The sequence below is a fragment of the Palaemon carinicauda genome, chromosome 32, assembly GCF_036898095.1.
Source record: "Palaemon carinicauda isolate YSFRI2023 chromosome 32, ASM3689809v2, whole genome shotgun sequence".
NCBI classification, from domain to species: domain Eukaryota; kingdom Metazoa; phylum Arthropoda; class Malacostraca; order Decapoda; family Palaemonidae; genus Palaemon; species Palaemon carinicauda.
Genome location: NC_090756.1, coordinates 23004889 through 23032080, shown reverse-complemented (window position 1 = coordinate 23032080; position 27192 = coordinate 23004889). Strand labels below are relative to the sequence as shown.

At 37.7% G+C, this 27192-nt stretch overlaps 1 protein-coding gene across 2 annotated transcripts in view; it reads right to left on the bottom strand.

Moving 5' to 3' along the window:
* Positions 1 to 27192, bottom strand: part of LOC137625319 (ras-specific guanine nucleotide-releasing factor 2-like) — a 96836-nt gene that overhangs the window by 68131 nt on the left and 1513 nt on the right. Inside the window, exons 2-9 of one of the 2 annotated variants that reach the window (XM_068356154.1) lie at positions 25124 to 25243; positions 24009 to 24263; positions 20246 to 20442; positions 19846 to 20075; positions 15020 to 15043; positions 1934 to 2127; positions 1587 to 1712; positions 995 to 1097 (exon numbers count right to left, since the gene is read on the bottom strand). In XM_068356154.1, coding sequence (XP_068212255.1) covers positions 995 to 1097; positions 1587 to 1712; positions 1934 to 2127; positions 15020 to 15043; positions 19846 to 20075; positions 20246 to 20442; positions 24009 to 24263; positions 25124 to 25243 — 1249 coding nt within the window. The remainder of the gene's footprint in view (positions 1 to 994; positions 1098 to 1586; positions 1713 to 1933; positions 2128 to 15019; positions 15044 to 19845; positions 20076 to 20245; positions 20443 to 24008; positions 24264 to 25123; positions 25244 to 27192) is intronic. The other variant, XM_068356155.1, reaches the window with a different exon arrangement.

The window sequence follows — 27192 nt, the reverse complement described above, 5'->3', positions numbered from 1 at the left end:
AGTAATGAGATCATAATGCCCTTCTCTATCTTTGACAAACACGGCTATCTTAGAAATGATGTGAGATTATAAATCTAAAATGTAAACCAACTAGATGACGATGAGAAAATACTGAAAATTATCGTAATCCTTAGCAGTGATGAAACTTGCGACTCCTTGGTGGTTAACTCTCTGTTGGGATTATGAATACTTCAAAATAATGCTGTCACTAACAGTGACACGTGACATTCACCATAAGCAAGGACACAATGATATTTCATTGGGACTTCCTGCTGTTGGACATTTTGTCAGCCACTAAGTGAGCTGGTTAGCGTCGTCAATCGAGTGACTTCAAGGTCCTACCCTCAAGATGTCGAATTCTGTTTCATTTCTAATGAGTCTATAGAAAAGCACTCCTCCTGCAAGGTGATCCCAGGCAGAATGATGTCTCCGTTATCCTCGGGAGATGAATTTAGAGGCGTATTGCCCGAGGAAGATAAATTTGCCATAGGCTCTTCGTTAGTTTGTGGCTGGGGGATAATATTCCCCGACGCTGCCAGTTCCTCGCACTCATCGAAGGAATCATCTGAGATGCGGACACTCTTCTTCCGCAGTCTTGGAATGTCGGACGCCCTCCTCCCAGTGTCGTGATGTGGCGGGGAGAGAGGGGAGGCTCCCAAACTTAAGGCGTGACGAACCATGGACGCCCCTGCAGAGCAGCCTGCAGCTGCTGCTGCTGCTATCAGGGCCGGTGTGGCACTGCCGAGGGAATTCTGTCGAAGGGACGAGAGGCGCCGACGATTCCCGAAGGCAGCAATCTGTTGCTCCTTAGTCATATAAGATACAGTTGAGTGGGACCTCTGTGATCGGGGTGTGCCACTGACCTCTTCGCCATCTTCACTCGTGAAAAGGTCGGTGGTTTTGCGAGGGAAATCAATAGACCTACGCGGGAAGGAAGGCACGGCCTCTTTAGGAAAGCATGAACTAAGGGCAGCCGAAGCTGCTGGTTTCTTACCCTGCCTCACGAACATCTGGTTGACGTCCAACAGGATGTCGCAGCCCTCCACGATCATGCGCTCGATGGCCAGGTTCTTCCGGATGTTCTCGGTTTCGCTGACCTAAAACACGAGAGAAGAATGGATAGTGGAAATATGTATGAAGGGCATTTTCTTATAAGTGCTGAGAGAGAGAGAGAGAGAGAGAGAGAGAGAGAGAGAGAGAGAGAGAGAGATTGAGATTTTATTTTGTAATATAGAATTTTTTAAAAGGATTTGAAGGCCTTACTGTGTTGATCTTATGTTGTTAAGAGACACAGAAAATAGGAAAAGGTGTTGTTAGAAAAAAGTTTAAATTTAATGTGGTTCCATCCTCTCTAAAATAAAAGGTATTAAAAACAATGAAAAATTTAATAAGAACAAGATCAATTTTATCCTGCTTCCATATTTCCTGCGATGAATTTCAATATTAACAAGCTACAACTGCTTTCACATCTCATGACTCAAAAGCCAAGTAAGACAAAGAAGGAATTGAAGCTATCTTTCATACGATAACTTTTATGAGATACTTCAGCTTCTACAAACTATGTCCAAGTGTAAATGAATACTCACTTCATCATGCATTTGCCTCGAGAGATCTTCTAGCTCTAGTCTGGCGTGGTCCAAGCTCTTTCTTTCCACATGGTTGTGGGGAGTGTGGGCCAGAAGCTCGTGCAAGGTGATGATGTAACGAGGTACCTGAAATAGAAAAACTGCTTTTTGAATTTTCTCTGTTAAAATGTCCAACCAGGAATGCAAATAGAAACAGTAATGCACTTCAATAAGATTTGACGGATGCACAGTATATTTTGTTTAACACACTATATTCTGCTTAACGCGCACTATAAGACCAAAAGACTACCCATTCATCCATTTAATAATCATGATGGTCATCATAGCAAATTTAACCCTAGTTTTACCTGATGCATAGGGTAGGTAAGGAACGTCTCCAGCGTCCTTCCCTGGAGGCTAGGCTTGTTCTCCAGTCGATTCAGGAATGCTCCGAAGTGCTGGTTCTGTTTGCATTCAGCCAAGACCTGCAGACTGTAGTGGTGGTTCCTCACGTACTCCTGGTAGATACTCAGCATTGGCAAAAGCATGTCGAACAAGTCGCCTGAAAGAGAGGAAAGGACCTTGGTTTATCGGTGATGTTTTTGGGGAATTACAGAAAGCAGATTATCTTAAATAATTTTAGTCGAGGTTCTTCTCCAAAATCTCATGGTAAAATCTGGTAACTTTCACCTTATAATTATAGTTAATTTTCTTCCTTAAAGATTATTAACTGGGATAATTAAATGATTCCTACTTTTTAAATTGTATAAGCTAGTACGAACACTTTGGGTGTTTTTTCACAGCCTCTCTCTGAGGTACTCTCAATTGCTGCTTTAATTTTGCTTAGTAGAAAGAGCCATTTTTTAGTATTTGTTAAGTAAATTCATTATTTTACAGAATTGATTCGAAATTACAGTATCCTGCTTTTTTTGGTTACGTTCCCCTGCAAATCAAGGTTTTCTGTTTTATGATAGACTGTAAAGCCCCAATTTTCCTTTGTAAAAATAAATATTTTATATGTCGTTTGTATCAAAAGATCTCTTAGTAATGATAATATAATATTTAAATGTTGGATATCCATAAATCTTTTAATCGCGGTGTAGTTTTGATAATATGAAAACATGAAATCATGAAAGGACATCCTATCTAACACTTTCGGAAGAATTTCAGTAAATTTATTCAAATTAGAGTGGACATAATTATATTTTAGGATATTTCTTGTTTTGGTGTGAAACCAATCTCAAAGAAAGTTAGTTTTACAGACTTCCTAGTATGGGTAAAAAAAAATTGTACCTAGCAAAACTCCTTAGACTGTGCTAAGACCAGGAAATGGTATGTAGTGAAAACTGTATTTGTTCTTACGCGAGTTATAAACCATCATCGTTTAAATGGGGTTTACTCCATTGTAGTTTGGCTACGACCAGAATTTAGGAAATCTTGGGATTCTGGTAACATTGTATTGTTGCCAGTATCCCGTCCGCACTGGGTTAGCATGACTTGCACCAATTAACTCCTAGACATCGTTCCAGTTAGACGTGCTGCTCAACCACTGTTCAGGCTACGTTACGCTTAGTGCTTTTAGCTTTTTCTCTACTCACTGCCTTTGTGATTAAGAGTGTTTCTCAAGTGAATATGGAACCTGGCCCAGTCTTTGAAGTACAGTAGTCCTTGTGGTGCCTACATGAGCCGAATGGGAGGTAGATCTCCATTCTTTGTGTCTTGGTTATCGTGGTAAGCAATGCTCCTTTACCTCTATGTTTGGATTTTGCAGGGATTGGCCGCACTTTCAATGGGAGAAATATAATAGGCGTCAGAAGATAGCTAACAAGGATCCCTCCCTTTCTGCTTCTTCCTCTGCTGAAAGCAAGAAGCAGACGCTTTCTTTCCTGATCTTGACATTTCTCTTTCAGATCCATCCTTATCAGAGTGTCCTGAAAATCTGATACCTCAAGGAGACAGCCATTTTGTGCATGATTTTGATGTGTCATCACCTATTTTAATTAGTGAACCCGAGATCTTACACAGTGATTTAGATCCTTTGTCTTCAGCTCTTTTACAACCAGAACAAGAGAAGTTACAGTACATATTACTTTGGTATCACCAACTTATATGAACTTAAAAAGGTCGCCATCTTCCCCTACAAGTATGATTAACACGGAGCATATTTTTATTTCCGATTTTACAGATCAGGGAGTTCTTTCCTCCATGATTCAGGAACACTTACTGGTGAGAATTCTAAAAGTATACCTTCTGTATCACCTAAATGTACACCTAAGCGAGCACCACACTGAGAGGTGACAGAGCAGACTATTTCACTAGGTACAGAAGCAGCTTTGTTAGAAGAGGCTTACTATTCTCTTATCAGGACTCAAGGTGATTCCGACCTTCCTTTTACTCCTAGAGGTCTTAAAGTATGTCATCCCCTCAAAAGGAAGCAACCAGCTTCTCTCCAAGGGAGACTACTGCATCTTTTTTATTTTAGATTTTTTAGGAATTACAGACCTGGTCGTATTGTATTAGTGCAAGTGCAGTGTTAGCTCTGCATCCAAAGGCTCATAAACGAGTCCTACATTTGCTTTCAAATGCAAGTAAGGGTAATTTTTATACACATCAGTCAGGGAACACACAAATAGATAAGTGCTGCCTTTGTCAAGCATCATCAAGCCAATGCATCAGCTGAATGCATTACCATCCCTTCTTGCTCGCATCTCACAAGCAACAACTTGTACTATTGACGTTACTGGAATGAGTTTTTCATCCTCTACGAGACCAGCCTATACCTTTTCAAGTCCATTTAGAAATGGAAATAGTAAGTTAACTTCTACTGCTTGTCCCTAGATCAGTTAAAGTAGCTACGAGTGATTTTAAACCTAGGTCCAGACAAGCTCAGGGTTTTCAGAGGAAACGGGCAACAGACCCATACCCGCATTTCCTCACGTCAAGCCGACAATGGATTTTCATGATGGTCCTCTACCCAAGAGACCAAGGTCAGACTCCTCGCCATATTATATGGCAAAGAGATACTGACATTCTGGGTGTGATACACCATATCAATCCTTTACTTTCCCACAGGCTTTTAGCTCAGAGGAGAAGAAAATCTTTCTCCCTTCTCCCTCACATTATACCCATGAGTCTCGCACTCATTTTGATCAGAATTCTCCTTGTTCTGGGTCTATTGCTTCATCTCATTCTTCATGACCCAGACGAGAGAGGAAAGATTTTTCCGGCAAAGTGAAGAATTCCCGTCCTTTCAAGAAATGAGACCAAGTACTTCTGTGATAAATTGAGCACTAGTGGTCCTGATCCAACTATGGTCACGATCAAGGACTCTCCAAAGAAAAGTAAACAAAGGCGATAGTAGATGCCTCTGATGCTACACTGCAAATTACGTTATAGAGATAAAATCCTCTCTTTTAGGTCTCGTATTCTATATTTATTTCATTCCATCAGTTGTGCAAACAATTGCTTTACCAAAATCTAGTTTGCTCTATTCAACCAGTAGATCTCGAGGCAGATAACCGAGCTGGTATTCTCGATCCTAATATCCCTCTGTTCAGTGATAAGTGCTTGTAAACTGCCTTTAATTCATATATAAATGGTGTGTCATATCGTATATATCGTATGATTCATTTGTCTGGCCAGAAGATTCAGGCAATCTATAACATCGACCGAACTGAACAATTACGCCATCTTTCAGATAACTAAAACTTTCAGGTCGGTTCATCGCTCCTCTGATGTAGTAAGTAATTGTAATCAACTTCTTGATACGTATTTCATTGACAAAATATCGTATAATTGCCGTGGAAGGGAAAAATATTTTAAGATAGTTCTTTTAAAGCATTAGAGAGACGACGTTTGAATCCCATTTTGAATAGAACTGTGACAGTCTCAGATGAAGGATCAATCTATAAATCTTCATCTCCGTATCTAGTTGGTAGACCAGATTCTTATACTGTATCCCTCCACTTGCTAAAGAAGGTTCTCATGATCAACCATTTTTAACTATGCTGTACATTATTATTTCTGGGCTCAACCTGTGCCGCTCCGTGAAATGCTCCTTTAGCATCATTTCTAAGGTATTTAACTGCTATATATTACCAGAGAAAAAAGTTGCATAGGAATGCCAGGGATGAACCCAGCTCGCTCACCTATATTAGGTGTCGGTATAGAACTGGGGCGTGTAAACCACTATCAGAGGTCTCGTGCCATTTAGATATCTCCTCTTCAAATATCCCCGTTACTACGAGGTGCCGTTCCACATCCACTACTGACTGCTGCTACCACTACCTCCACCCACACCAACATCTTCACTCCTTTCATAGCATCTCTGCTGTTTACACGCACATTCCTTTGTTCTGTGATTTCGGTGTTTTTGAGTGCTTTTCTGCGCAATATGTCGGACATTCAAGCTTCTGCATCCAAGTTGATTACTAAAACTATGAGTTTTGAAGTACTTGCTAAAGAAGGTTCTCATGATCAACCATTTTTAACCATGCTGTACATTATTATTTTTGGGCTTAAGCCATGTCGTCCTGATGGAAGCTTCCTATAGACAGCTTTCTAAGGGATATTTGGCTACAGTGATACTCCCAGAGAATTGACCATAGGTCTCCAGAATTCTAACTCCTGGCGTGAGTATCCTTAAAATTTTTCTTAAGGATATCGCATAATATCAGGGGACGTATATCTTGATACGACACTTGGCAATCTTCACCCGAATAGAGTTATCGCTCTGAGGGGAAAGAGCGGTGAAATTGAAGTGGAGCCATTATCAAGGTTACCCTTCCTCCCCTACTATTACAGGGCTCCAAGATGGCGCTTATTCCTATTTCAGTAGCGCTCTCGCACGGTGTTTCTCCCTGCTTATCTAGTATTCTGGATCGCTATTGTCGAGGATTTATTATGCATTCTCCAGCCTCTTCTGCCTCTGGAAAGTTGAGTATTTAATCTTTACTGTGTATAATTTTTAGCTCCCTTCTCACAGTAAAATTAGCATAATTTCAATGTGTTTATTGAAGCATAGCCGGTCACCGGAGGTGCCATTTTGGACGCTTTCGTTCGTCATGCATGCTTTATTTAGTCAGCAGAGTGACATTCCTGGTATTTAGCTTTAATGAATTACTGTACAGTATAGCTATTTAGGCAAAAATTATACTAGTGAAGATAAGATCATGCAAATAATTTTCCTCTTCCTAAATGTGCCAATCGTATACGTTAGAGTCTCAGTGATATAAGTAACCGAGATCTCGCCCTGTGCTAGGCTAACCTAGCCTACACGCTTTAGTATACTTTCATACATTATCCCTGTTTACCCTCGCATATCACCTTATCAGTTCAACAGGAGATAGTATATCTCCTTGAATTAATTATATAATTCGATACTCGTCTCCTTCGGAGATTTAAGTGTAAATCCTCCTTCCCTCTTGAGTGCCGCCATTAAGCGACAATCCTATCTTGGTCTTGCCATAGAGTGGTACACTCCGGTTTGACTAGGCTAGTGTTTTCTGTCTTCTCCCCCTTGCCGGTGAGTATCCCGGCTTGGTTTTATGACAGTAACTCAGAGTATTCAGTCTTTATGCAGACGGCTTGGCTGCCGGGTGAGTAGTCACTCCCCTGCTGGCTTACAGCTGTAGATATAGGAAGCCTAGCTTCCCTAGTCCGCATCTGAAGAGGTAGTACAATGCCGCCACCTTCTCCCTTGCGGTCTAGAAGACAAGTCTTGTTTCGGCAGACCCTGGGGTGAAGAATCGACATTCTTCTGCCGCCCAGGATGGCGCCGATATGGAAACTAAGGTTTCAAATTGTGTTTGGAAATGGCCGGCAATCCTGCCGCCTTCTCCCGACACAATATACAAGACCCTTTCTCTGCCCCTCTCTGTCCTTTAGCGATAGCCTAGCCATCGCATGTCTGTGGCCGGTGTCCTACAATCTCCCCGCTTGCTGGGTAGAACGGGGCGCCAGCCGGGCTCCTACATAGGTGGCTTGATAGCTGCTCCGACTTTCCCCTACGGACGAGGCCCCGGGAAAGGTTGTGCCGGCCATGACAGCTGCCGGTGGGAGACCCATTGTCTTTGAATGTTCTTCAGTCCTCCCTTGGACTGCCATCCACATCACTGAAACCGGCAGTAGCCGGCAGCAGATCTTGTGGCTGGATGGAAGCTACAATGATTCATTCCCCCCTTCCATTTGAACCCTCATTCTGGAGGAAGGCAGTAGGAATAATAATACTTACACCCTTATTTATCGTGCTAAACTACATTAATAAGTTAGCCCTTCGCTCCATGCTTTCTCTCTCTCTGTCGGCTGGTGCCGTCAGGTATTAACCTAGCCGGCTGGACCGGTACCGCCAGATACTAGCCTAGCCGGCAACATGCCGGCTGAACTACAGTATATGCTTATACAGTAGCCAGTACTTCTGCAGTATAGTACATACTGCAGGCAGAAAACTATAGTATATATTACAAAACAATCAACCATATTACTCTATCCCTCTTTCTTTGGCAATATTAAGACTTTTTTTATGTAGATTAGGTAATGTGTATGTTGTTGATTGAGATGCAAGGCAAATTCCAGAAAAGTACTTATCAAAGATACACAATCCAAATGAATAAATGATCAAAAATTAACTGTAAAATCAAATATTTCTATCATTTGGACACCACCCTGCTCCATACATCATTAAGGAAGACTTAGTAAAACAGTGTATTTTGATTTGAGAAGTGCACATAGACTGGTTAAGAAAATCTATGATGATCCCCATCTCGTTTTACGATAGAATAATTGGTGTTTGATGCTTATCAGGAATGAGAGATTTATTCATCGATATTACAAGGTTATCTGTCCACTGAAAGTCATAAGTCACCATTATTTCTCATTAACTGAATGTAAATGAAGTAAAAGCAGGTCAGATTGAAATGCCTTGTGTGAAACCCAAAGACAGGAAAGCACTTCTAAATCAAAGAACAAAGTATTACCCGAACATAAAATAACAGATGAACGTAACAGCTAAGACGAGCAAAACCTTCCTGGAGAGGTAATAGTTCGGAAATTAAGCTTATAGTTCTCCTCTTGTATACAAGATGGATCGCAGCTGTATCCCCCTCCGCTTGTTCCTTTTGTTGAAATTCTGGCAATTCTAAGTAACATTCGACATCCAAACAACCATTACTAATCCTTCATGTCTTACTTAACCCTTTTACCCTCAGGCTCTTTGGAAATTTCCAACTCTTAACCCCCAAGGGGTTATTTTTTCCCCAGCACATTTTGCAGTATATTTTTTTTTAATTGCTCTAAAAGCCTTAATTTTTGTCATAGAGAGGTCAGGTTGGTCTCATTCTCTTGGAAATATGAAAAAAAAAATTCTATAGCATTTTTTTGCAAGGACTTACCGGTACGTCCATGGGGGAAAGGGATGAGTTTTGTGAAACATACCAGTACGTCCTTTGGGGGTAAAAGGGTTAATATGTCCATATTTTATCAAGTCATTGAATCATTTACTTGCTGTACCAAATGACTCCATTTCGTTTCACTTACATAAACGCTGCCTGTTGGTAAATTGGTAAAGTGCGGAATTCTCCCCCGAGACAAGCTGTTACATGATACTCATAGGTGACTTTGTCCACAGTAAAATTATTGTAAGTAAAACACTGTAATGACATAAACTATCTATAGTCTATTCACTTCACATGACATGCAGAAACCTTCATACACAGACTATGATATACTGTGCAAAAATAACCACTTGCCTTAAAACCTAAATCACAAGCAAGAGAGAAATACAGGCATGATGGTAATCTCATATTATTTACAATTATGTATATATTTTATAATGTAAGATGTGTTTAGGTTCATTTGATAAACATCGTATGATAATATTTCAGAACTTGAATTAAGGAACATGTTGCGACAGTTTGTCTGCTTTCTTCATCCGTGATGTAATGTCTTGTGTTAATTAGTATATTGCAGCATAAGTACACTGAGCAGTTAAAGTGAATCATTAATGTATGTGCGATATATGATGTGATTTGGAATTTTTAAAAATTTATTCCCCCATTAGATTTTTGAGAAGGCAAGACTGTTCAGAACAGGACTGGTCCACGACAGAAATAAAATTGACCAAGCTGGTTTTATCCTGTTGTTTGAGACTTTTACATGTCATTTGTTTGAGCTTCCAATCAGGGCCCTTAAACTCCTTCATTTGGCAGATTTTCAAAAGTTGTTTTATCCCATGTTAGTAGCTAACAAAGATGCTTCAAAGCTAGTACAGTGGTAATGTGTTTTCCTAGCATTCACATGGTGGCCGATCAACCCCCGCCCCGGGACCGTGAGTTTAAGCTGTTTACTGGGAAGGCCACTGCTTTGGTTGGGCACCACACTGGGGCAGATTTGGGCTTGTCCAGCTAACGTTCTGGTAAGCATCTATTCTGATGAAACTGGAACAGGAACCCGAAACCTTTACATTATGTATTCCAGTTCAAAACATTTTTGGGTGATTCTCCTTTCAGTGCGCATATTCTAACAAAAGTTAAGTTGGTAAGTCTTCCAATTACAGTGCATAGGAACAAAACCTCTTGTACATTACATTACTGATTAGTAAAGAAAATGTTTTGTGAACAGCAGAAGGTTGATAATCATCCCATGCTGTATGTTAATCTTATAAAAATTACGTGAATATTTCACTATTTATTTAGCTTTTGGAACATATCTAATTTCATTGAGAATATCCTCAAAGGTTTTATAATACTCATGGTAACCCTCATTACAAAAATTGTTCATAAACAAGGAAATGATATTCAACTTGAAACAGTGATTTTTCTCCTTGTATGTGCACAACACAAAGTACTGTCTGTATCATCATCATCATTATCATTTCCTATGTCTATTGATGCAAAGGGCCTCAGTTAGATTTTCCCAGTCGTCTCTGTCTTGAGCTTTTAAGTCAATACTTCTCCATTCATCACCTACTTCAAGCTTTATAATCCTCAGCCATGTAGGCCTAGGTCTTCAAACTCATCTAGTGCCTTGTGGAGCCTAGTTGAAAACTTGGATAGCTAGGTTGGTAGCGTCGTGGGCTTCTGTTTCAGAGGTCCCGAGTTCGCGTCCCCCGCCAGGACGTGGATATCGTGCGACCTTCTACCGGGAGGTACTCCCCAGGGTGGCGCCTGGGGCGGAAGGTTAGAGGGGGCTAGTGATAGTCCCTGCTGGCTTATGGTCGCCTGAGGAGAATGATGTAGATCATCTCAGAGGAGACCTAAAACCCGCAACTTTAACTTTTTAACTTTTAATCTCTCTTGGGGAGTGCATGCTCAAACCATCTCTACCTTCGACTGTACTGTCAAAAACTGTATGTATATGCAGTACATACACTGTACTGTATATTGTATAATGCCTAAGTAATCGAGACCCTTTATGATGCATATATTAATATCAATATTTGTTATAGGTATTACTGTATTATAGTGATCATGATGTTGAGCGTCAACTCATTAGTAAGTCAATTGTGTATGTGTTTAAAGGAGCAAATCGCCATTTTATGATGCAGCATTTTTATATATATATATATATATATATATATATATATATATATATATATATATATATATATATATATATATATATATATATATATATATATATATATATATATATATATATATATATATATATTATATATATATATATATATATAGTTGGTAGACGCAAGTAAAGGCCTAGAACTTTGGTACATCCCTTGTCTAAAATCTAATTTTATTTCATAATTTTTATCAATCCTAAGATATAAACCCTTTTTTAGTGTGAAGTCATAATGTGGATTTCTTTAGATTTATCGTTATAGAAAAAAAGCCTTGGTTCATTCAGTATTAAAGTGGATGCAATATAAAGTAGGCTTTGTCAAATTATTCTCAACTTTGAACGCAAGTTTGTGCATTGCTGTACAGCCGTAGAATGCTGATTACCAACAAGTAGTCGCAGCGCTGCCACCAAGATACATATTTGCTGAGATCAGCATTTTTAATCTTGTTCGTTTAATGACTTTTCAGTTTCCAAGTGGTAGAAAATTTTCCTAACATACAGCTCCCTAAAATGATTGAAAATTTCTTTTATTTAATGCTCATCTTAAATAGTTTTCTTCCTATGAATCTTTGATATTTCTGTTCAACGATGTAAATAATCCATCATCTTCTAGTGTTATTTGTGTTTCAACTTCTAGAAAATTTTCATAGAGATTCAGGTGTTCAGAGTATCCGAATCTCCCAAAAGACAAAGTGTTCTCACTTCTAGTCTTTAACCCTTTTACCCCCAGGCTATTTGGAACTTTCCAGCCCTTAACCCCCAGGCAGTTTTTTTTTTCAAGTACATTTTGCAATATATAGTTTTTAAATTGCTCTAACAGCCTTAGTTTTCGTCATAGAGAGGTCAGGTTGGTCTCATTCTTTTGGAAAATGAGTGATATTTCTCATAAAGTTATAAAAAATATGCAAAAAAAATGTAAATAGTAATTTTTTGCAAGGACGTACCGGTACGTCCATGGGGGTAAAGGAATGAGCCTTGTGAAACGTACCAGTATGTCCATTTGGGGTAAAAGGGTTAAGAAATACATTAACATTACTCATATTTGTTTATGGACATTACACTCAGTTTGGATTACTATTTTATTTTCCTGGCATTCATGACTTGAAGCAATTGGCTGTACAGATGCTTTAAATGATCATCTTATCTATTACAGCATAAGAATTGCACTATTTTCTATCAGTACAATTTTTAGGGGGTACTTGTACTCCCCTTTATAAAGAACTCTTCTTCCTTTGGAGCATTTTAATCCATAGGGACATAAAAAAACAGTAGCAAATAAAAAAATATGTACCTAATCACGTAACACCCTTCAGAGTAGTCTAATCTAACACGTGTAACACCTTTCAGAGTAGTCTAATCTAACACGTGTAACACCTTTCAGAGTAGTCTAACCTAACACGTGTAACACCTTTCAGAGTAGTCTAACCTAACACGTGTAACACCTTTCAGAGTAGTCTAATCTAACACGTGTAACACCTTTCAGAGTGGTCTAATCTAACACATGTAACACCTTTCAGAGTGGTCTAATCTAACACGTGTGTAACTCGGCTGATTGAACTCGAATCGAATAAAACATTGGTGTCATCGTTTCACAGATGGTTTTGCTGTGCTAAAATCATCAACTTCTGACATTGTTATTGCATGTTTAATTCCATGGACTTTAAAAGATTGGAATTCTTTATTTCTCTCCCTGCTATTTGGTAGCCTTTAGAAAATGACGCTTCAAAACCTTAGATTTTTCTAATCCTCTTCCTAAATTCTTACATGTAAACTTTAGTGGAAGTGTTAAGGTAAACAATCTATTTTTCTGGGTCGACCTGTGACGCCCGGTGAAAAGGGTCCTTCTTTACACTTTTCTGATATAAATCTTCCAAATATGCCAGAGAAAGATAAAAGCATGGAATGCAGAAAAGTGTAAAGAAGGACCCTTTTCACCGGGCGTCACAGGTCTCTCCCCAGAAATAGATTTTTCCTTCGTCAAAATCTCTTAATTATGTATCCAAGAGCTTGACCTTGCAATAACTAGTCTTTTTGGGATTTGAGGAATGCCTCTTTGCTTCATTACCTTGAAAAAAGTTATAAATAGCCAGATATGGCTCTTTGGATTATAGTTGTATTACTCGTAGTCATCTCTGAGTAAAACAGCTGTACTCTAACATTTTGGTTGATACTTCAGCATCATCATCATCATCTCCTATGCCTATTGACGACACAAAGGGCCTCGGATAGATTTCGGCATTTGTCTCAATCTTGAGCTTTTAATTCAATACTTCTCCATTCATCATCTACTTCACGTTTCATAGTCCTCAGTCATAGGATACAAAATTTTCTGTAGATTTTGGTAGCCAATTGATATCATGTGGATGGATCTTGAAGTAAGATTTTGTTGCACGGCCTTTATAATTAGAACCCTTGCGAAAGACACGGTGCAGTTTTAAAAGTCCATTTAGATGCTTATTTGAGGAGTACTGTAAATATATTTTTGTAACGTTGTAAAATGAGAAAGAGCTAAAGTAGGTTCAATCAATTTGCGGTAGCCTAATTGGAGGATATTTTCATAGTTTTATTTTCTAGTACCTTAAATTTTGATTATTCCAATCTTTGGCCAAATAATTATATTGCTGAGCAAATTCTTCATTAAGGTCTTCAAACTTTATGTGAGATTCTGGTTCATAAAAAGTGCACTCAAAATACCCACTTTTTGAGTAGTTCATTCACCTTATGTTACTGATTTTCCCACTGTCTTGAAATTTTCTGACATAACAAAGCATGATCATCAGTGAACAGGATGTTATAAGAAGCAAGGGTAGTTTTGTACATTACGGAAGAGGATGCATTTCGTGTCAATTTTCACGTGCAAAGCCCGAAAGTTGTCACTTTTAGAAGCTTGTTGCCAAAAAAGGATATTTTCGTCTGTGTCAAATCTGCCATGAAAACTTGAACGCGCACAAGCCATTCCCAGCCTTGATGAAAGAGGACATCCTCTTTAAGTTAAAACATCCAGAATTTCTGATGCTTGCAGCAGGCTTTGGTATTAATTAGATCTTAGTGAGGGCCAAATGCCATCGAAGTAAAGACCTCAATCATGATTGGCCAAATTGACTTCTTATGAGGGTATGTGGTAGTGTTGCCATTCTGAACAACAGTCTTTCTCCTCTTTCTAACCTAACCCAATGTGACCTAACCTAACTCTTTTCGTAAATATGTCCGCATATGAGTGATGCTAACGATAAACTTCCAAAGGGAAAATATATATATATATATATATATATATATATATATATATATATATATATATATATATATATATATATATATATATATATATATATATATATATATATTAAATTATGATGTTTCTCTTTCTCAGTGACCCCACACAATTAACACTGATCATTTAAACTTGTGAATATTCATGTCATTTGTTGAAATGCAAAATGCACAGATGAGAACAAGAGAGAGATGCTCGTCTTAATTTTACAAGTTGACGCGACGCAGTGTCGCAAAAAAAATGCCGTGAATTGAACCGCGTTTGTTGCGAAATGCGACAAGACAAGTGGACGATGGAAGAGTTCACAGGTGTAAATGTTTGAAATGTGTTACAGTTAGCAACAGAAAGGCCATCATGCAAAACAACAACACTTGCCATACCTTCATTTGCAATTGTTTTTGCCTTTACAGATATCAACATCCTCTGCAACTATCAGCTTCTAAAGGAGTGATAACTATTGTACTATGCATACTGCAAAAATCATACAAAATGCATCACATTTAGTTAAACATAAAATATTGATATATTCAGTAGTTAAATAAGGTAACAGTGACTGGAACTAGTGCAAAACTACTCTTCTTCTACTTTTTAACTTTGTCGTGACACCTACCAAAACCGATCCGCAATCCTTCGGCTGCATGGTACGTTTGGTACAAAAGAAAGAAGATGTAGAGCCTTCATGATATGCAGAGGGCCCCTCATACATGAATTAATTCAATGAACACACCAAGTTGTCCTTTTTTTTATATAAAGTTGGGCAAAAAATTAATCTGACACAAAGCTAGGGGAAATACCAATGTTTTTTAACTGCCTTGTAAGAAACATGCACAAAATGAAATTAGATTTAAATGGGAAAAAATGTCAGCTGTTTTAGCTAAATTGTTAATAAATAGAGTCTTGGATGTTGCAATAATTAATACAGTAAACACAAAATAAAAAACAAATGTGAGTTTTGCATAAGCAGAACACAAATTTACCAATAGTTACCCCTAATGTCTGTTCACTTGTCTGTTTGTCTGACTGTCCAAAGAAATACCACAGAAGTTTATAGTTGGACTGCAGTGAAACTTTATTGAAGGGTGAAATAATGGTCAGGGAAGAATTAATATTATTTCTATTAACATGGAAGCTAACCCGGGAGGCTTTAGAATTGCGTTGGCAGAGGTATGTGATCTCTAATTGCTTTCCGTTGAAAGCAATCTTTCCAATGGCTAAAATGCAACTGATGCCGTTTATATACCGTGTAAAGGACGACCCCATGTAAAGGGCGAACCCCAAAATTTATTTAAAAAAAAAAAAAAAAAAAAAGTGTTTGTCATATACTCCATGTAATGGGCGAACGGCAATTTCAAGGCCAGCCTAATGTTACTGCACTCTTATTATAAATGTATTCCACACATATTTTAATCTTTATTTATAATTATGTCTTTACTAAAAGCTCTAATTATCATCATAATCTTCATTTACAGTATGTTTTTTATCAACGAGGGTAAGGTGCATTTAATGACTTGTGTACGTATGTGCTTCGTGTCCCATTGATAAGAATTATAGGACTGCGGGAAGATAAAATTGTATTATTGAATGATATACGGACACTTTCTTCTTTCTTCCATCCACAAATTATATTGGACTGTCTGCCCAGAGACCCTTTTTCCAATTTAGAAACTGGCATTTTCTTCAAGTAAGGTTTCTACTCCTGTATAATGTACCTATAAATAGATTTCCAATCAAAACACCTCTTTGTGATTCCTTTTGTTGCTGATTGAGGGTTACTGATAAAAAAGAATTAAACCAGATGAATGATCTTGTAGAATGATCTTCCAAATCAGGTAGTTGAATCGGTAGAACTTCAAAAGTTCAAAGTTGGAGCAAATGCTTTTTTGTTGACCAGGCGGACATGAGTCTTTTTATAGTTTATTTATGACATATTTGTTTTTGATGTTGTTAATAGTTTATATATGACATATCTGTTTTGACGTTGTTCCTTTTTTTAGAATGATTTATTGTTAATTTGTTCTCTTCATTTATTTATTTCCTTATTTCCTTTCCTCACTGGGCTATTTTTCCCTGCTGGAGCCCCTGGGCTTATAGCATCTTGCTTTTCCAACTGGGGTTGTAGCTTGGATAGTAATAATAATAATAATAATAATAATAAAAAGAAACGGTGGTAATTTTAGCTGGTGTGTTGGTGTTGACAGTTTGTCTGTGATCTCCTTTATTCGTATTCAATGACATTGAAGAAAACTTGAAGTTACAATTTGCCGGCCTTTTGAGTAACATTGAATGTTTCAGCTACTGAAGTCTCGGCACATGAATTCTTACCATAAGAGGTGTGTCGGTTATATATGTTCATGGGTAGGCTAAGTTGCATCCATTTTTGGAAAACTTTCTAGGTTATCAGCATTCACATCTGTTGCTGCAGTCTTGATAACAGTAAGCAGTGAATAGTGTTGTAATATTTCTGTAATTTGAAGCCACTTTTTCTCTATATTTCTGCAATGTTTAAGCTACTGCATAGTAAAAGAGGTTAGTTCAAAGGCATAATTTGGTTAGGGTACACATTCCTAGCACACTCTCAGCTAAATTTGAGGCACTAAAAGATGATTTTCACTTGCTAGATATTTTTATACTCCCAAGCAAATTGCTTTTTTAAATCTTTTCCATAGCGCAAAGTATCGGTGCCAGGCAGCCAATTCCATTTATAGCTTGAAGCTCAAGAGGTATACTTCTATTAATTGATGTTGTTATTGCATGATATATTTTTCCAAGAGAGCAGTTTCACCCCCACACGAACCTTGGATATTCTTTTACATACCCCGCCGTGGCTTCGCGTCCTGCTTGGAAATAGCTGAAGTCTCAGCTCATCTTTGTTTGAAGTTAGAACTGCATAAAATGATCAAACTACTGTACTATTCTTAGTTTGAAATCTTTTATATCTGCCTTCTTACCCACATAACTACCACTTACTTTGAAGGCGTCATAATTATTTTCTTCTTTTTTTTGTGTGTGTTTCTTTCTGTTTTGCAAGACGTGATTCCGACAGTACATCTTTTGTACAGCATTTTCCAATCCAGTTGGTCATATTGTATGAGTAACACAATTAATAGTTTCCCGGTGCAATTTATTTTTCCTTTTATATTTGCTAAAATCCTGCTAATTATATTTTGAAATACACCCATCAAAAAGAGAGATGGTCTGCTATATCAACAGATGAAGAAAGACAACGTTGGATGGAACACTTTAGTAAGGTTATGAATAATAGATATGAAGGGATAATTTGATTGATATACCTGAAGCTGATGAAGACCTTGATGTGCCCATGAATGAATTCAGTGTGTCGAAGCTATCCTAAAAAAACTAGAGATGGAAAGCCCTTGGATACGATGTAATAACTGCCGAGATGATACTGGCCGAAAATGAAGTGACTCCCAGACTACTTACAAGATTATTTTGTAGAATGTGGCATGAAGAAGCAAAACCTGATGAATGGGAGTTTGGAAGTGTGGGTGAAAATGGCTAAAAGAGGAGACCTGGCTGATTTCAATAATTACAGAGGCATAACACTTACGTCAGTTATGAAAATATATAGTATGCTTATTCTGGAGAGACTGGAGAGAAAGATTGATGAAAAGCTGAGAGATGAAGAAGCCGGATCTAGAAAAGATAGAAGTTACATGGACCAAATTTTCATTTTGAGACATGTTATACAGCAATGCATAGAATATAGAAATCCCCTTTTGATGGCATTTGTGGCCAATGAAAAAGCCTTTTATAGTGTGCATCAGCCAATTTTGTGGAGAGTCCTGCATTATTATGGAATTCATCATAAATATGTAAATGTGATTAAGTCTGTTCATGAGCATAGCAAATGCAAAGTTAATGTTAATGGAGTCCTCCAGGGGAATGTGTAGTCACCTATGTTGTTTATCCTCCTCATGGATTTTGTAATGCGTAGAACAGTTGGAGATGGTGGAGAAGGATTGAACTGGATTGGTGATAGGAATTTAGTAGACATAGAGTATGCTGATGATGCTGTCCTTGTTAGCAGAACACCACAGGATTTGCAATGCTCGCTTACCAGAATGCATGAGATATCACACGAGGTTGGGCTGAAGATAAATAGAAGAAAGTCAGAAATGATGAGAACAGAGTATGTAATGGAAGATGAAATATCATTGGAAAGAGAAAGGATTTATGAGGTAGAATCATTTAATTATTTAGGAACTATGATCAATACAGGGACTTTAGAATTAGAGTTTAGTGAATGATTTAAAAAAAGCAAATCAGACAATGGCTATGTTGAATAAAATTTGCAAATCAAATCACTTGAAATTACATATAAAAATCAGACTATCTATCAGTTTAGTGAGGTCGGTGTTACTGTATGGACGGGCATGAGTCATATTATGACAATAAAACAATCTCCAATAGATTTAGTAGATTTGAGAACAAAGCCCTCAAAAGTATATTGGGAGTTGAATGGCAGGACAGGATTAGAAATGAAACTATAAGAGGGATTACTCAAGTGCCATATGTGGATGAGATCATGATGAGGGGTAGATGGAGATGGTTTGTGCATGCTCATCGCACTCCCCAAGAGAGATTAGTTCACCAAACGTTCAGTGAGGCTCCACAAAGTACTAGAAGAGTTGGAAGACCCAGGCCTACATGGCTGAGGACTATGAAGCGCAAAGTAAATGATGAATGGAGAAGTATTCAATTAAAAGCTCAAGAGACGGACGACTGGCGAAATCTAACTGACGCCCTTTGTGTCAATAGGCGTAGGAGATGATGATGATATTTTGAAATAGATTTAAGAGAAGAGGGCAAACTATATATATATATATATATATATATATATATATATAGGCAATATATATATATATATATATATATATATATATATATATATATATATATATATATATATATATATATATATATATATATATATATATATATATATATATTTGTCCGTTTGTCTGATTGCGTAACACGTCACAAGGACTACATTGAGAGAAAGCCTGAGAGAGTACTGTAATACTGTTGGCAAGTTTAAGTATAGTTATGAAAAGATAGACAGAGAGGCTGCCAGTCGTACTGTCGGAACATAGCTTCCTCTTGTGTTTAGAGTGTACAAACGTGTCTCTTTTTAAGAAATGGCTCATGAGACATGGTATGAAGTGAATAGAAGGGTCGTTTTTAGTCTTAAACATCGTTCTCTCCTGTAAAAGCTTTGCAGCCTAAGTGTACGTCTTCGTCTCATTTAGAAAAATAACTTGTGAGACATGCAGCAAAAGAGAAGTGAAGGGTCCTTTTTTTTAGTCATAGGAAATTGCACATGCTGCGTCTTAGACAACCCAAAGCTGAGGAGAATTTAAGTCAGCTGACGGAAAAGCCAAGTTCTGCATTTGTGATCGGCCGGGCTTCACTTACCAAGAACGAGCGTGGGCCAACTTTCCATCCTTGCCGAAAGTCCTTTCAAGAAAATCTGGTGAAGGAAGAGGAGGGTCTCAGAGTTAAGGAAAATACTGTTGACGTCCTCGTGACTGCACGGAGGCTTCTTGCTGGAAGCTGCCATTTTGAAAGGCCGCAAAAAACAGGACACTAAGAGATTCAGTTGTTCCACATATTCCTCCTCGGCTTCGACCATTCGGAAAACTAAACTGTAAGAAGAAAGATACAAAATTTCTCATTCAAGTTCATTTCAGGAATTTAATATATTCATTTGTTTGTTTAATTTTTATCATAACATAGTTTCAAGGGTTAAATACCGACTTATGTTCCCTTTCTTTAAATTTAAAGATATTAAAGTAAATTTCTTCTTTTGATTTACCTGTTCCTCTTCCTCATACTCTCTGCATGGGGAGACCTTATGTACTCCTCCACAATCTGTTTCCAACGCCTCCGGCAAAGCCATCCCCTGAAGAAGCTCTGGACTTTTTTTATCTTCTTAATTTCCTCAGAGTCTTCTGGGAGGTCTTCTAGTCTCCTGGAGGGAACAACTCTCCATTCCTTTTTCAAAGAACACAGCTGGAAAAAAAATCATAGAACGATTACATAGTACTGTATATATTTATTCACTTCTTTGATGGGGGTGAAATCTTGAAATAAGGAATGCAGTGAAGTAGTAATTGAATGCGTAAGGGATAAAAGATTAAAAATAGACATGATAGATTAACCCTTTTACCCCCAGGCTATTTGGAAATTTCCAACCCTTAACCCCTAGGGGGTTATTTTTTTCCCAGCACATTTTGCAGTATTATTTTTCTGAAATTGCTCTAATAGCCTTAATTTTTATCATAGAGAGGTCAGGTTGGTCTCATTCTCTTGGAAAATGCCTGAATTTTCTCAAAAAATTATCAAAAATATGAAAAAAAAAATTTTTATAGCATTTTTTTGCAAGGACGTTCCGGTACGTCCATGTGGGTAAAGGGATGGCTTTTGTGAAACGTACCAGTACGTCCTTTGGGGGTAAAAGGGTTAATTAGCGAAGACGATAACACATTCAAGACTTCAAGTAGGACAGTGTATCTTTAATGCGTACAGTAGATGGGAAGACCATCTTATTGATGTGTTTGTCTCTTTTTATATGGATTGTTATTAGTTTTCAGTTTAACTTTTTTATACAAATGTACTTTAATATCATATTTATCAGATTTAATATTGTTTGTTTACCATATTGCAATGATAATTTTTATATACCAGTACATCAAATCTATAGATTTGTGGAATGGGTCGATTACATAGAAATTTAAACTTATTTTGGATATTTCCCCGATTGCAATTTTCTTTGTTTTTTCTTGTTTTTAACCCTTTTACCCCCAAAGGACGTCTGGTACGTTTCACAAAACTCATCCCTTTACCCCCATGGACGTACCGGTACGTTCTTGCAAAAAACTGCTATTTAAATTTTTTTTTTTGCATATTTTTGATAATTTTTTGAGAAACTTCGGGCATTTTCCAAGAGAATGAGACCAACCTGACCTCTCTATGACGAAAATTAAGGCTGTTAGAGCAATTTAAAAAAAAATATACTGCAAAATGTGCTTGAAAAAAATTAACCCTTGGGGGGTTAAGGGTTGGAAATTTCCAAATAGCCTGGGGGTAAAAGGCTTATCTGATTTTACTTGTTCGAAATAGACTAGCATAATTTTTATAGGATACTTGATTTACTGATTCCCATGCTTTGCCAATCCTTATTTGCTCTTTTCTTAGGTTGCTAATAACTGTCTCAGAACCCATACACAGTACAGTGAAGATGATGCACAAATGATTGAAGGGACCCAATGAGATTAAAACTGCAAGATTTAAAAAAAATCCCAGGCATGTTATGAAAACTGTTACAGTAAGTGATTTTGTAAAAGTGGCCAATGACATGAGGTTTAAGCTATTAATGCTTTTTGGGCTCAAGCCATGTCATCCTGATGGAGGCTTCCTATAGACAGCTTGCTAAGGGATATTCTGCTACAGTGATACTCCCAGAGAGTTGACCATAGGTCTCCAGAATTATAACTCCTGGCGTGAGTATCCTTAATATTTTTCTCAAGGATATCGCATAATATTAGGGGACGTATATCTTGATACGACACATGGCAATCTTCACCCCGAATAGAGTTTTCGCTCTGAGGGGGAAGAGTGGCGAAATTGAGGGGGAGCCGTTATCAAGGTTACCCTTCCTCCTTTACTATTACAGGGCCCAAAATGGCCGCTCATTCCTTATTCAGTAGCGCTTTCGCACGGTGTATCTCCCTGCTTGTTCCAGTGTTCTAGACCGCTATTTTGAAGAATTTATCATGCATTCTCCAGCATCTTCGGCCTCTGGAAAGTTGAGTATTTAATCTTTCCTGTGTATAATTTTTAGCTCCCTTCTCACTGTGAAATTAGCATAATTTTAATGTGTTTATCGGAGCATAGCCAGTAACCGGAGGCTCCATTTTGGACGTTGTCGTTTGTCATACATGCTTTATTTAGTTAGCAGAACAACATTCCCGGTATTTAGCTTTAATGAATTATATCTATTTAGGCAAAATTATGCTAGTGAAGATAAGATCATGCACGTATTTTCCTCTTCCTTAAATGTAGCGATCGTATACGTTAGAGTCTCGGTGATATAGCGTAGCCGAGATCTCACCCTGCGCTAGGCTAACCTAGCCTACGCGCTTTAGTATACTTTCATACATTATCTCCGTTTACCCTCGCGTATCGCCTTATCAATTCAACAGGAGATAGTATATCTCCTAGAATTAATTATATTATTCGATACTTTTCTCTTTTGGAGATTTAAGGGTAATCCTTCCTTCCCTCTGAGTGCCACCATTAGGCGACAACCCTATCTTGGTCTTGCCATAGAGTAGTGTACTCCGGCTTGACTAGGCTAGTGTTTTCTGTCTTTTCCCCCTGGCTAGTGTTTTCTGTCTTTTCCCCCTTGCTGGTGAGTATCCCGGCTTGGTTTTACGACAGTAACTCAGGTTAGCCTAGCGCAGGGTGAGATCTCGGCTACGCTATATCACCGAGACTCTAACGTATACGATCGCTACATTTAAGGAAGAGGAAAATACGTGCATGATCTTATCTTCACTAGCATAATTTTGCCTAAATAGATATAATTCATTAAAGCTAAATACCGGGAATGTTGTTCTGCTAACTAAATAAAGCATGTATGACAAACGACAGCGTCCAAAATGGCACCTCCGGTTACTGGCTATGCTCTGATAAACACATTAAAATTATGCTAATTTCACTGTGAGAAGGGAGCTAAAAATTATACACAGGAAAGATTAAATACTCAACTTTCCAGAGGCAGAAGATGCTGGAGAATGCATGATAAATTCTTCAAAATAGCAGTCTAGAACTCTAGAGCAAGCAGGGACATACACCGTGTGAAAGCGCTACTGAATAAGGAATGCGCGTCCATTTTGGGCCCTGTAATAGTAGGGGAGGAAGGGTAACCTTGATAACGGCTCCCCTTCAATTTTGCCACTCTTTCCCCTCAGAGCGAAAACTCTATTCGGGGTGAAGATTGCCATGTGTTGTATCAAAATATACGTCCCCTGATATTATGCGATATCCTTAAGAAAAATTTTAAGGATACTCGCGCCAGGAGTTAGAATTCTTGAGACCTATGGTCAATTCTCTGGGAGTATCACTGTAGCCAAATATCCCTTAGAAAGCTGTCTATAGGAAGCTTCCTTCAGGACGACATGGCCATCTCACCCAAAAATAGATTTTTCGCTTTGCTTCAAAATCCGTTATTCGAACAACTAACTACGAGCTTTCTAGTAATAGATGCTTTTTGGATGACTATAGATATACTATTTAGATGGTTGCATTCAGAAATTAAGGTATTAAGACTTATCTTATAATTGGTAATAAGGAGGAAACTGAATAGGAAGACAATGAATAGTGAGATGTGTATCAGTTAACAAAATCATAGAACTTATAATTTCCATGTCCAGAATTTGTAGATGGAAATCAGTAACAACTTGATATAGCTTAGATTATTTAACGCAAGCAAGAAATAAATCACGTAAGTTATTCTCTGAGGAGACAGAAAAAGAAACATAACAGACGTAAGTGACAATAAGCGTGCTATTCACCTCTGCCCGGAGCTTCTTGATCTCCGATGTGAGTTCTTCGCACTGCTGGGTGTACTGCCATTTAGCCGTTTTCTCGCTCTCTACGATCTGCAGAAGGTGGAGGTGTTTCTGTTCCAGCTCTTCCTTCTGCAGCAGGAGTTTGTTGAAGGAAGCCTGCCTAATGACTTCCATCCAAGCCTTGCCATCGGTCTCGGTCTCTGCCCGCAGGTCATACTGCCTCTGGTTCTCTCGACGGTAAGTGATTGCGAAGCAAAACTGTTCAGAATTTAGTTAATTTCATATTTTTATATACAGTATATATTTACTATGAGGTCAGAGGCAATTTCAACTTTATTGAGAATGCTTTTGTATATCATCGTGTTCTAAAACTTTTTTTTTTATCCCCAAAACTATGTCCATAATGTAACCTGATAAATCGATCTCGTTAAACACAAATGATTTTTTATATTGATTTGACTAGAGTTGTTTGGAATAAGTTCTTAATGCTCTAGTGAGTTGGGTATAAGCTTTTATTTATTTGCCCTCTTTAACTACAGCATTTGACAAAAACTAACGACCCATGGAAATCCCTTCCAATCTATGCACCTGATTTTCTTACCCAGCTAAGGAATATGAACACATAAATAACTCTTTTAGAAGAGGACACATGAAATCACCTTCTGACATGTTTTAGTATTTTGCTACCAAGTATATTCCCACTTTGGCTACTTGACAGTGACATGACTCCCAATTCCAAACCCTTTTTCTTATATCGTTTTTTTCTTTCCTTATTTTCTTTCATCACTGGGCTATTTTTCCTTGTTCGAGCCCTTGGGCTTATAGCATCTTGCTTTACCAACTAGAGGTGTAGCTTAGCTAGTAATAATAATAATAATAATAATAATAATAATAATAATAATAATAATAATAATAATATTTTTGGGCTCAGGCCATGTCGTCGTGATGGAAGTTCCTTCGATGGTAGCTTCCATCGAAGGAACTTCCATCAGGACGACATGGCTACCTCACCCAAAAATAGATTTTTCGCGAATCGAAAAATGGTTGCAAGACTCAAATATGCCAGGAAGTATATTATTGTTACAATACCCCCTAGATAACTGCCCAATTGACCTTACCTGCTTTTCTGTGTCTTTATTTTTGGTGTTCGTAATCAGTCGTTCGACGTAGCAGCCCTCTAGCATAATCACGCCCGAGGGCTTCACGCTCGACTCGTTTTCGGAATAGAACAGCAGGTTCTTCCAGTTCCAAATGTTTCCAGGCAAGGGGGGGGGGAAAAGGTAAAGAAATTTTAGATGTTACACTGACGTTTATGATGATGCTTTACTGTGTATTTAGAACCATAGCTTTTGCCTCTGCTTACAAAATTCATGCACAGTTTTATCTGAATCCCTTGGATCCGTTTTCTCAGGACGTCATAATAGCAGAAACACAAACCCTAGCTTATGCTTTCCCTCTGGGGAATTTGTGAATTTAGACATTCTATGGACTAGAAAGATGGAATTACAGTGATACCTCTGGATACGAAAGTTTCTGCTTACGAAAAATTCAGGATACGAAAAGCGATACAAAGTTTTTATGCCCCAGTATACGAAAAAATTTTCAGGATACAAAAAGCTTACGAGATCCCAACTCGTCGCCGAGAGTACAGTACCTTTTTTTTCAGGGTATCAACCCTTAATTTAGGTGTACAGGTAACAATACACCTTCACTGATCCAAATGCTTTACATACAGTACCGTAACTTTTATACTGTAGTAAAGAAAACGAACCGTTTTCTTAGGGCTTGGAGGGGATAACTAGGCTATAACTATATTATTGAATAATCTCATGGTGGTTTCTGGAATGGATTAGGATGTGTTTAACGGTTGGGTTAATTATTGAATGATAGAAATGGCTGCATTGCATGTTTATTACTACAGTTTAGCGTGTTTATGAAAGAAAAGGTGTCTTTTCGTAAGGCTTGGAACGGATTAGGCTATTTACATGTAAAACGCGACTCAGGATACGAAAAAATCAGCATACGAAACCGTATCCTGAACGGATTACTTTCGTATGCTGAGGCATCACTGTATAGGTATAAAGACACCAATCTAATGTTCACTCACTAATCTAAATGCCAGAATGAAGAATGACAGAAAAGTAATCATGTTTAACCTTTATGTTAAAGTAATTTTTAGTTCAGTAAAATAGCTCTCGAGATATTGAGAGTTGATTGTATTTAATTTTGTTCCCAGTTTTATGATCCCCGATGAACCACAGTTCATAATGAAAGAGTAATGCCCAGAGGAAACTGAACTATATATGTTTAACCTTTATGGTAAAGTGATTTATAGTTTAGAATGCCAGTGTTTATACCTGCTATTAATGGAAAAACACTTTTGATTTTAAAGCTAAGGATGTTTCACGTGGCTACTTGTATTTTTTACTACATTCACATTGGAGTATAAAAGTGAGATATGCAATTTTTGTATTGCAAGTGATATATTGAAACTGAATTTTGAGAAGAGATGATGTGAAGAAGTAATCAAGGTAAAGTTGTGAAACAAATCACAGATGTTCTATGAACGTACATATGTCTGTGCTCATTTTCAATCCAGTAGGCACCGTATTAAGATGCAAATACATAAAAAGGAAGACAAGATGTAACTTGAATTCTAAGGTAGAATGAAACATGAAAAAGATTATACAGTTGTGGGAGACTTAAGCAAGACAATAGTGGGAGACTTAAAGCAAAACAATAATGGAAGACTTAAGCAAGACTGTGAGACAAATAATACTGAACAGTACATGTAGAATCTTGTTCAAAGGTGACAAGTTTGAAGGAGTGAGTGAAAGTAATTGGAATTTTCGTGAACAAGCAGTAATTATGACGAGTTTGAGTGAGTAAACAAGAAAGTAGAGAAGAAAATGGACCAGTAAAAGAAAAAAGCAAGGCAAGTTTTATGATGAATTCAAAAGACTAAACACATAATTGCTGTAACTGCAATGGTATAATTGGGAAATATTCTAAATACTGGTGTCATATATTTGTCTTTTCTACATTTTACCACCTTTGAAGCAGCACTGTCTTCTTTAAGTATTATTTTTTTTTTTTTGAAAGACAATTTTAGCTGGTTATCTAACTTCTGAGGACGATGAGGTAACCTGGATGTGGTGGCTGCAAATTCAAAGCTTGTAAGGAAGCC